Genomic DNA, 11,168 nt, shown 5'->3' with positions numbered 1-11,168 from the left:
GCTTGGTTGGAGCCCCCTTGGAGGCAGAACACAGAGCCCACACCTGACCACGAGGGAGGAGCCCAGAGCAGGGTGACAGGCACCTGGGCCCTGGAGCGCACAGGGCCTGGTAGCCACTGTGAGGAGTGGGCTTTCTGAATGGGAGGGGAGGCCAAGGGAGGATTTTGAGCAGAGGATCCCTCTGACCTCTGTGAGGTACAGATGGGAGGGGACCAGGTGGGCTGTGGAGGGTTGGATGAGGTGGCCAGCAGGGACAAGGGTGGGATTTGGGAAGTCAGACATAGTGGGTCAGGGAGCAAGGAATTAACTACTAAGCCGATTGTCATGGTCACCGGTGGCTGGTGGTGTTTCTGCTCAGCATGGTTTGCAAAGCCAGGCATTGTCCAGGGGGAGGAGGGGGTCCAGGTGCTCTTGGTTCTCTAGCGTGTCAGGACGGATGGTTCTCCAGCGCAGAGCAGTCACCGTCCTGCGGGTACCCTTCACTCACTCCTCCTCCAGCTGAGGCTCCACTCAGCAGGAGGCTTCCCGAGGGTGGAGTTTGGGCCAGAGCAGCCTCCCACGTGGCTTCAGAGACAATTTCCGTGATCCAGGTGAAGAAATAGGTCCTGAGAGGTGGATGGCTCAGCTGGGCAGCCAGTGAGGGCAGCTGCCACCCGCCCAGACTCAGCCTGCTCGCTCCAGCTGAGCTGGACCAGGGACGCCTTGCTCTGCCCTGGCCAGGAGGCAGGCCACAGCTCGGCATCCACTTTCCATCTTGTGCTGGGCGGTGGGGACTGGACAGGCCAGCAGTGGCCCCGTGGTCCCTGGGGATTCTCAGCCCAGCATGGAGGCTGGGGCTGAAATGCTGCCTTTGATCTGCCAGCTCAAAGGGTAGCATGGAGCCTCCCTGGGCTCAGGTTTCCTCTGATGCACTGTCCTGGTGGCTGGGCCTCCTGCCTAGGAACTGAGCTCTAAGCTGCGGCCCCCATCTGGGGAGCCTCCACAGTGCCCACCCTGCTCTGTGCAAGGCTGACTCTTGAAAGTGGCAGAAACACGAGCAGGCAGGAGGAAGGGCGACGGGGTGGAAGTCGGCTTGGGCATGGGCTGGCAGAGGAGGCGGCCTTTCTAGCCTCTGGACGGCTCTGCCCATCCTGCCAGCCCGATGCCAGGCCTCCAGCCTGCCAGGTCGGCCAGTGGAGGAGGAGACACAAACCTGCCGCTGCCCTGTGGGTCACCCAGGCCTCACCCGTGGCTGGTGCCCCTGGCCACCTCCCAGCCAGGAGTGTTACCTTCTGTGGTGGGCATTGCCTCTCGTGTGTGCTCGAGGCTGACTCTGGAAGACCCTTGGGCAGTGCCTCAGAGAGAGATTTAGCAGCAGCTGTCAGTCAGGGGGCGCCACTGGGCCAAGTTCATGGGCTGGGACTTGGGCCTCTCCCCATGCCCTGCCCAAGCCCTGGGGGCTGGCAGACTCCAGGGCTGTACTCCCTAGTTACGTTCAGAAGACCCTGGGCGGGCCCGGGGTGGGGGCTGAGAGGCTGCCAGGCCCCAGTCACTCCCTGACATCTACTGATCATGAGAGTAGGGGAAGGAGATGAAAATGTCCTGGGCCCAGAGCCAGATGCTCATACACACGTCCTGCTCTTGGTATAAACGGAAGTGTTGCCCCTGTGCCCCACATCGTTCCCAGAGTGATCTCCATGAGACAGGTCCTAGGACTGTGCACCCACACTTCACACCTGGAAGCTCCTTCCCCAGGCTCCAGGTCACTTTCAAGCCCCTCAGGCATGTCTTCTGCCCACATAGCCCCTGGGCTCCAGCTGCCCCGTGTCCATGTGCTGGCAAGCCTTCCCAAGCCCCTGATCTCCCTCCCCCTTGGTGTCTTAATGAAGCTTGTCTACAGGGAGGGAGCCTGGACTGAGGCTACGGCTGTGCCTGGTGAGGTAGCAGTCGTTCCTGTTGTCTGGGACAGGGGAGCTTTGGACATGTTTGTGGCGTGGACCATATTCAGATGTTCCATGTGCATGTCTGTGTGCAGATATGATTACAGAGGGGTCTTGTTGTCTCGATCCCTTGGGTCCCAGAGCAGCCTTGTCTGAGGTTGGTGTTCTGTGCAATCATTTATGTGCACTAGGCCCAGCTGATGCACCAGGTCTGCTCCCCTGTGCCAGGGGCTGCTGTCTTTCTCAGATGTTTCCATATTTTCCCATTAAGCATGGCTTTGGGGTTGAGAGAGAGATATTCTATCCTGTGCACTACTGAGCACTCTGAGACGTGAACAGCCTGTGGACTAGGGAAAGAGCAAAACTTGGAAGAAGGACCTTTGGGGGAGTGGGGCTTTTTGTGGGTGATTTTCCTGTTTTTTCTCCCAGATTTGACCCAAGGGTGTCCCCAGTCTCTGGAGCTGTGTGGCCAGTATTGGGGCAAGAACTCCAAGAGAGGTCTGGGAAAGGGGGGGCCCTGTGGGCCCAAGAGGGGGGGATCCCATTATTTTTTCTCTTTGCTCTAATTTTCCCCAAGGGTGGGAAAGTGTGAGGCAGTGCAGATGGCCACAACTCTGGAAGAAACCCATCTTTCTGAACAGAGGAACCAAGAAAAGGGGCCCCAGTAGTTAGAGCATGTGAGGCGAATCCCAGAGGGGTGAGAGCTGGAGAAGAGGCCCCTAGTTTTCCATATATACTGACACAGGTACTGGCTCACCCCCGAGCTGTGGGTCTGTGGGAAGACCCAAAACGGCACATCAATGTCAATCAAGGATTCCCTTTGAAATTAATCAGCATACAAAGAACCAGGAAAATGCCAAGACAAAAGACAACAGATTTCAGCCCCAAGATGATCCAGATGTTCAAATTATCAAAGAATTTAAAGTAGCTTTTATAACCATGCTCCACGAGGTAAACACTCTTGGAATGCATGGACAACGAGAATTCCTCAGCAGAGAAAAGTTATAAAAAGGAAGCAAATGGAAATTTTAGTACTTAAAATTACAATGTTTGAAATTAAAAAATTCACTGGATGGGCTCAATAGCAGAATGGGGATTACAGAGGAAAGAATCAGTGAACTTGAAGATTGATCACTAAAAATGATCACATCTAAAGAACAGAGAAAAAAGAATGAAAACAGATGAACAGAGCCTCAGGGACCTGTGGGACAATCAAAAGGTCTAACATTTATGTCACTGCAGTTCCAGAAGGACGGGAGAAAGAGACTGGTGCAGGAGAAAGAAAGTGAAGAAATACTGGCTAAAAATTTCTCCTAACAGGTGGAAGACATAAGTTTAAAGATCTCAGGAGAGCCCGAATAGGGCCTGCTCATCAGACTGTGGCAGGCCTGAAGGGGAATGAACAGAAAGTTCCAGCACAGTTCCTGCTCCTCATGCTGGTCAGCAGCCTCCCATGCTAGCCCCTTCCATGGGGAGGGAGCGAGGGTTGGGGAGAAGCAGCACAGTAGAAGCACAAATTCAAAAATCTTAATTTATTGTAGACTCTTCTCATTCATGTCATTCCAGTGTTTCGAACGTTAATAAATATACATTTGTTTAAAAAAAATCCTCCAGTGTCTAATTTCTCTCATAAAGTCTTAAGTCACAAAAATAGGTACATTTTTCCTGTCTTAAGAAAACTGACAGTTGTTTTTTGGTTACAGTTCTGATCAAATTGAAAGCTGCACCTCAAGGGGCAAAATCCAGTTGTGGAAGAGTAATTGAAAACATGGAAGTGGAGTGTTCAAAGACTCAAAACACGAAAACCTTTTTCACTTAGAAACTGTCTCATCAGTGGTAAACACTGGAAGATACTATCATTGCGTATCTTCAAAGGCCACTCACCTGTTAAGGCACATTTATGATTCATGCAGGTATGAGGGCTCTGGGATCGCATTTCACCTCTGTATTGCGTGTCTGGTCTTAGACCAGTTTCAGATTTTCTCTCCTCTTGTGCAGTCCTTCGTTAGCGATGTGTTAACATTTTCATCAGAATAACACATTATGCAAATCTTTGTGTTTTACCTGATTTTCATCATATCTTATGGTTTCTCATATTTGGGAGCAGCTGTGCCGATCATTTATTTGGGCATCTGATTTGAAGGACAAAGGAAACACTGAAATAAAACGTGTCTGAATAATTCTGGGCCCCGTTCCACAGCCCCTCGGGCCACGCTGTGCCAACTGCCCACGGTGGGACTGTCACAGCCAGCCGGTCCTTGGTACGAGTTTCCAAAAAACAGCTTGGTAACCATTGAAAAGTACGGCTGTGGCTTTGTCCCTTTGCACAATTGGCCATTTGAAGCAAAATGAAGTAATTGGTCAGACTCTGGGGGTGGGACTCCAGGCTGCCCGGAGATCCTCAGAGACTAAAAGAGCTAGAAAATTGGCAGGAAGGAATTTGACATCCTGGAAGACCTCATACCTCCGCCTCAATCAGGAACGTGTGAACACTTTAAAATCCCACCGCGAACAGGGCCAGAGGGACAAATGAATTCCCACCTGCCATACCACGCTGACTGGGAAGGGGGCCAGGGAGGCCCTGCAGGGCCCAGACGCCTGAGAGGAGGGGCAGCTGAGGAATGACCAGTGTGTACATCACGGCTGTGTGGTACCTGCATTCTGCGCTGACCTCAGCAAGCTCCTTGAGGCCTGCCCAGTCCCAGGTCACCTCGTCTCGGATCCACAACTGTCGAGGCAGATGGGAGCTGAGAGCCAACACCTCAGAAACAAACGTGCTGTGAATTCAGGCGCCGTGTGTAATGCCCGCGGGCTCCTTGCTTGCTGGCTGAAAGCAGCGGCAGGAACCTCTGTCTCATGAGTTTCAGCCTCATTCCCACCTCAGATTTGCTGGGACGCCAGATTCAAGTACAACCGTGCAATCTTCCTTATATAAAAATAGCGAGAGACCATTCCACAGATCTCTATTATCAACAGTCAGTACAAATGCAAAATATACACAGGGTTTCGCCTTCTCAGAGTTCCACACAGATATATAGAAGTAGCTACACCTTTTCAGCATAGGAAAGTAATTTGCTTCAAGACAAGGGGTGCCTTTGCAAACGGCTGTTGAGGCTGCTGGCCGGGGCGCCTGTACTGCAGGGAGATGCCCACACGGTGGCCGGACCTTGGTTTTTGGTCTGTGTTGGGTTCCTCTCACGCAAGGCCAGCTTGGGCTCTGCCAGCCCTTGTGCTGGGCCCTCTCCTGGCCAGGTCTGGGCACAGTTTTGGCTCTGTTTGCAGGCTGAGGATCGAGCTGTGTCAGCCCGGGAGTCCACGCCTCCTTGTGCCTGTGACCTTTGGCACTTATCAGGGGGTTGGATGGGCCCTGAGCCCCTGGGGGCAGCACAGGGCTTCCTGTCTGGACCGTCAGTCACACCAGTCATGGGGCTGCCACTGTAGGGACCCTACCACCAGGGCCTGCTTCACTGGACGGGCAGTGGCCCCTCGGGCTCCAAGGGCACGATGAGACGGCACAGAGGCCTGGGTGGAGATGACCGGCTTATCTCACAGTTTCCTGATAGTTCAAATTGAAGTTTCGTTACTGCCTCTGTGCGTGGGAAGAAGCCATGAGGCAGGCGGAGGGTCAGCGTGGACACCCCTTGCCACCAGTGAAGCCAGCAGCTAGGCCGGGTCTGAGGTTATGCAGGGGCAGAACCCCCCACTCAGGAGACAGGGGAAGCCTGGGGGCTCCGGGGAGGGCAAGCTCATGTGTGGACACAGCTACAGCAGAAGGCAGGAGCGAGGGCAGGTCGGGTCTGTACCCCTGACACCCAGGCAGCTGGGCAGCCAGGCCCATCTGATTGTCTTCCACACAGCTGGCCTTGGAGTGGGGCATGGGGCATCAAGGTCAGCAACCAAACTCATTCTTTAGGTTGGGTTTTAGGAAGGTCATTCTAGAAGACCTGGCTCCCACTTTTTGCTCCTCTTTTGGAAGTCTGCAGGAGGGAGGAACCATGGAGAGGGCCGCAGTCCTGTCTACAGCCAGTATCCCAGCTCCAGGCCTCTGCAGCTGGGCACCCTGGAGCCTGAGTCTCCTCAACCACAACAAGGGGTAGTAGTGACCCTGGGCCAAGGAGACGATGCTTACAAAACACTCCGTCCAGCATAGTCTAAGTCCTGGAATTTCAGGGCTGGACAGGACTTCAGGGCTTCAGCTAATGTAGCCCCTGTAGTCCCCACAGGGCACGCATGTCTGCAGATCCCCAGAACGGGGAGTCTGCCCCACTTCTGGCCAGTTCCTGCTGACCCAAGCTGAAGGCCCTGTCCTAGGAGGCACCCACCGCAGCCCCGGGGACCTCTGCTCAGGCCCCTGCCCGCTGCCCCTCTCTGGACTCGGGGCCTCTCCTCCGGACAGGGGACAGAGGGAAAGCTGGTTGGGGGCCGCCCCTGCTGCCTTTCCCGCCGAGGCCGGGGCTACTCACTCGGAGTCGGAGCCGTGCGCCTGGGCGCTCCCGGCGCGCACGTTCATGGCCACCCCGTTGAGGTGCTCGCGCCCCGGCTCCCGGCGCGGGGTCTTGACGGTGATGGCGCCGTCGGGGCCGCGGACCCCGTCGCTGGAGCCCAGGGAGGATGACCGCGACGACGCAGGGCTCTGCTCACACTCGGCTAGCTTCTCCCGGAGCCGGGACTTCAGGGTCTTCTCCGTCAGCGGCGGCGGGTAAGTGACTTTGTTTTTCAAGATGCCTGGAGGTGGGGAGATGGAGGTCACAGTCAGGCTGGCTGCAGCCACTCGGGAGGGACGGTCCCTGCGGATCCGGGCAGCGCAGCCGCCGGTCTTCCCTCCTTGAGATTCAGCTCCAGGTGGCGGGGCCCGACGGCCACCTGCGCCCTGCTGGGACGCCAATTTCCCCTCCCCCGCCCACCTTGTCCCCGCCCCCAGCCGCCACGCGGACCCCGCCCCCTCCCAGCAAGCCCCGCCCCCGCCTGCCTAGACCCCGCCTCTGTCCCCCTCCCCAGGCGGAGGGACTTCCGGGGGCAGCGGGCCCTCACCACTCCCGAGGCACCTTTTATCTGCTCTGGGGGCTGGGTGGGGAGCGCAGGCTTCTCGCAGTGGTTGCCCTGCGCGTCCAGGTGCAGCTCCACGCTGACCTTGGTCTCCACCTTCAGACGCGGCTTCTCTCCCGGCTCCTCACTGTCGCTCCCAGCCAGGCTGTCGTCGGGCCAGCCGGCAGGGATGTGGTCGGCCGCAGCGTCCACTGAGGCACAGGAGTGACCCTCAACAAGCAGGGAGGACCCCCCCATCCTGGGAGCTTCACCCCCTAAAAGGCTCCGAATCGTTCCTCCGCGGGGAGCGTGCGTCCTGAGTGGCCCTGACCTGCAGGCCCGGCAGGACCACACCCTCCAGGTGGGGAAACCAGGCTCTGAGAGGGAAGGTCCTGACAATGGGGGCCCAGGCTGCAATCCCCCACTGCACCCCAAGACCTGGGAGCCTCCTGCTGGCTCCCCCCAGCATGTGGGGACAGCTTGGGTCTTTGCAGTGAGGGTTCCCAGAGAGACCCTCCCAAGACTTCCCTGTCTGTGCTCTGTGGAGGGGGTGGAGGGGCCCTCCCCAGCCAGCGCTCCTGCCTGCTGTCCTATGCTGCCGCCACATTCTGCGCCCCACTAGGCCCGCTAGGCCCGCTCTGCAGCCTACCCTGGGCTGCTATGCCCCGGCCCACTCACCTTTGGGGGTGCTGTGGACAGGGCCCCGGGTCGGGTCCCGCTTGTCTTCGTCCTCGCTGTCTGAAGAGTGTGAGGAGGCGTAAGAGCTGCTCTGCTCGTCCAGGGACAGCTCACTATCCGAGTCCGAATCGTGGCCTGCAGGGTGCGCAGGAGGGAGGGGCTCAGGCCCAGGCGGGCTTCCTGCCAAGAGCAGAGTGGAGCCACCTGGGGCCCAGGCCTTTGGGGGCAGTTGGGCCCTTGCTGACCCTCTAATTGTGACACAGCCACAGACACCTCTTCAGGCCTGTATGTCCTCCAGTGACCGAGAGGGCCATGGGACAGATGTGAGCCAGAAAGGAGCTCTGGCCCACGGCCCCCCAGAAGAGAGACGTGCAGGCTGATGAGACCACCCTCTGGGGGACACGTACCGTGGGGCTTCTTGCTGCTCCTGGGGATGAAGCACGGATCTGGCTCACCCGGGCCGCCCCGCACCAGCCCAGAGGACACGCTGAGCTTCTGGCCCCCTTCGTCCCTAGAGAGGAGGGGAGGGTGGGCTCAGCACCATCACGCAGGGGACGCGTGATGCGGCCACCCAACATCAGTGAGCACCTTCTGCATATGCCAGGACGGCCACACGGGGCGGGGCTCTGGAAGGTTCTACCACGAACCTTCCAGAGAGAGACTCCCTGAGTGCAGGGGGAAGCATCAACTCGGATAGCAGGACACACTGCTCGGACCCTTTCCAGCAGGGTTGGGACGGAGGTGACAAAGTCTGTGTCTGCTCTGAGAGCTGGGCCTCCCCCTTGAGAGGACAGCAAGGGCGCCCGGCTCGGCCTGACCTGAGGGTGCTGTCCAGCGAGGCGGTGGACTCGCCCAGGGCCGTGCGGAACATGTTGGGCTCCTCGTTGTAGGTGTTGTTGCAGTTGAGGGAGCGCTGGGGGAAAGGAGGATGGTTATCGGCTAGGCAGAGGCCACCAGGGTGCAGAGGGTGGCTCTGTTCCCACAGCAGCCCCAGTGCCCACCCTGACTGTGCCCCTGCCGGCCAGACACAGGAGCCTCGCAGCAGCCGAGAGGAGAGCATTGCCGGCCCCTGCTGTGGTCAGAGGATGGCCTCGCTCCCACAGCCACTGCTTCTGGTCAGGGATCCTCGCCTGCCACGGCCCTGTCCTCCCGAGACCTTGAGAAGTGGGGCTGTCTCTGTGACAGACCCCATCTAGTCGACTCTGCTTGCTTCCTGGGACCGCTGGAAAGGCACAGGCTCGATGCCACGCTCGGCGGATGGCTCTGTGATGCCCCATTTGAGGGGGACGTGAAGCCCACAGAGCTGCATCTAATGCTCGGTCCAGACACCCACACTGACCCCCGGCGAGCGGTGCAGCCCAGCCCCAGGCCCCTGGGGTCCCCGGACGCCTCTACCGTCAGCAGGGTGGCCCTCGTGGTGGTCGAGTCGTCCGGGTGCGGCTTCTTGCCGGCGAGTACCCCCTTCAGGTGCTTCCGGACATCCCTGTTGAGCACGCAGTAGAACAAGAGGACGAAAAGGCCCTGGAGGGAGGGGCGGCGGGTCAGCGCCGGGCACGGCCCTCAGGAGAGAAGCCAAGGTCCTGCCGCTGCCACACCGCACACCTGCCTGCCCGGGGACGCGTGGGGCTGGGGGTGCCCAGATCAAGCCTGGCCGCTGTGGCCGCAGAGACGTGCACCAAGGCCCACGCTAGCCTCCACTCCCCAGGGGCTGCCGCTTTCTCGGAGGAGCCTGGGGAGGGCAGCCAGCATGTGGGGGGCAGGAGGGCCCCAACCCAGGCCACAGCCCTCGGCCATCTGGGATCCCCAAAGTTATGTCTTTAATCAACTTCCTGGGAAGCCCTGGGTGTAAACCGTAAAGGGCCAACACCCCTCCTTGGGGGCACAAGTGGGATTTACGCCTGGGGAGGGGGAACGAGCCCCTGCACTGGCTGAGCAAAGGACCGTGTCCTGATGAGACAGGAGGACCAAGGAACAGGGGTCCCTGGGCAGGCTCTGGGCAGCTGTGTTTGGAACACCAGGCTCCTTTTTGGTGGCAGGACCGTGTGTGGGAGGCTTTGCCGTAACCCCTGACACTGCGGCTGCACTGGAAAGACAGCCAGGGTGCGGCCCCATTTGTCCTGAGAGCAAGGACACGGCCTGGACACTGGGTCAGACATCTCCCCAGGGACCCTCTCGGCCCATCGAGGTTGTGGCATTTCAGAGAGGCAGCAGCACAGGTGACTCATGGCCTACTAGGGCTGGCCCAAGCAGAAGGCCCCGCCAGGTCACTCGGAGAGCTGCCCACCTGTAAGCAGCTGAAGATGGCGAAGAGGTAGTGGAAGGTCAGCACGTCGCTGTTCACAGCCAGCAGCCCCAGCAGCCAGGTGGCGCTGATGAGCAGCAGCAGGAGGAAGGCAGTCCTCAGCAGGGAGCTGCCAGGAGAGGCGGCACGGCGTGATTCCATATCCTCCTCCCTCAGAGCCATCACCCACCCAGCCATCCCCCCACTCATGCATCCCTCCATCTGTCCATCTGTGCATCCACCCACTCGTGCATCTGTCCGTCTGTCCATGTATCCATCTACCCACTTTCCCTTCCTTCCTAAACCCTTTCTAAGCATCTACCATGAGCCGGCCACTGGCTCACACAGGGGAAAGGACAGACGGAGCTTCCAGTAGCACAGATGGAGGCAGAAAACAGGCAATAAATTAAAAAGCAAATAAGTAAATAAATTATAAGCCGTGACAAGGAAAACAGGCCCGCGTCCACGGCGACTCCCGCACGTGCCCTGGGAGAGGCTGCAGAGCCTGGTAGGCAGGCTGCAGTAGTTGTGAAACTTGAAGGTGCGTGGAGAGGCACAGAGGGGGGCGGTCAAGGCCTGCCCAGTGCAGGTTCCAGCTCTGCCCGTTACTAGCAAGTGACTTCCTGCCCTCTGCCTCGGTCTCCTCAGCTGTAAAGGGGACGATGAGGGTGCGCCCCTCGTGGGGTTGTGGAGGAGACTGCACGGGTTAATGTGAGTCCAGTACTTGGAAAGTTGTGTGTCGGGGAGGAAGCACAGGACGATGGAGGCAATGACCAGGCTTGGCCACAGGGCCCCTGCTCACTGTCTGCCCCTCTGCAGCCATTTCAGACTCTCTGCTGTCTTCTCCACGGACTGGGCAGACTCATCCTCTGCTGCCCGGCGGCCCCACCTTGGGCATCATCCCTTCACCGGCCCCCCGGCTCAGGTCACCCAGCCCCATGGACGCCCTTATCCTCCTCTCCCGTGACCCTTTCTCGTCTCCTGGACTGCACACTGAGCTCTCCTGCCACCCTGCCTGCCCCCCGACCGACACTTTTTTGTGGGTCTCCTTTCCTCTCCCAACCAGCAAGCACTGCAGGTTCCTCTGCGCTGGCCCCATTCTTCTTGCCCGGGGAGCGCCTCCACTCCTGCGGCCCCAGCGTCACCATCACCACCAACCCGGACAGTTCCATCCCCGCCCCACCCCCAGCCCCGCCGGACTCCACTCGGCTGTGTCCCGGCACCTCAGCACCCCCCACCCGGCTGTCATCGTCCTCCACCGCCTC

At 58.9% G+C, this 11,168-nt stretch overlaps 1 protein-coding gene across 4 annotated transcripts in view; it reads right to left on the bottom strand.

The window, feature by feature from the left end:
* Positions 1-3,436: 3,436 nt before the first annotated feature.
* CELSR1 (cadherin EGF LAG seven-pass G-type receptor 1) overlaps positions 3,437-11,168 on the bottom strand; it is a 149,484-nt gene continuing 141,752 nt past the window's right edge. For 2 of the 4 annotated variants that reach the window (XM_087448732.1, XM_087448734.1), the window contains 8 exons: positions 9,907-10,033; positions 9,018-9,143; positions 8,441-8,535; positions 8,030-8,133; positions 7,623-7,802; positions 6,965-7,156; positions 6,383-6,644; positions 3,437-5,508 (listed from right to left, as the gene is read on the bottom strand). In XM_087448732.1, coding sequence (XP_087304858.1) covers positions 5,484-5,508; positions 6,383-6,644; positions 6,965-7,156; positions 7,623-7,802; positions 8,030-8,133; positions 8,441-8,535; positions 9,018-9,143; positions 9,907-10,033 — 1,111 coding nt within the window. In that variant the 3' untranslated portion in view covers positions 3,437-5,483. The remainder of the gene's footprint in view (positions 5,509-6,382; positions 6,645-6,964; positions 7,157-7,622; positions 7,803-8,029; positions 8,134-8,440; positions 8,536-9,017; positions 9,144-9,906; positions 10,034-11,168) is intronic. The other 2 variants (XM_087448733.1, XM_014793350.2) reach the window with 2 other exon arrangements.

The sequence above is a fragment of the Ceratotherium simum genome, chromosome 25 (assembly GCF_057802395.1).
Source record: "Ceratotherium simum simum isolate JZ-2026a chromosome 25, ASM5780239v1, whole genome shotgun sequence".
NCBI classification, from domain to species: domain Eukaryota; kingdom Metazoa; phylum Chordata; class Mammalia; order Perissodactyla; family Rhinocerotidae; genus Ceratotherium; species Ceratotherium simum.
This window is presented reverse-complemented; position numbering and strand designations above follow the sequence as displayed.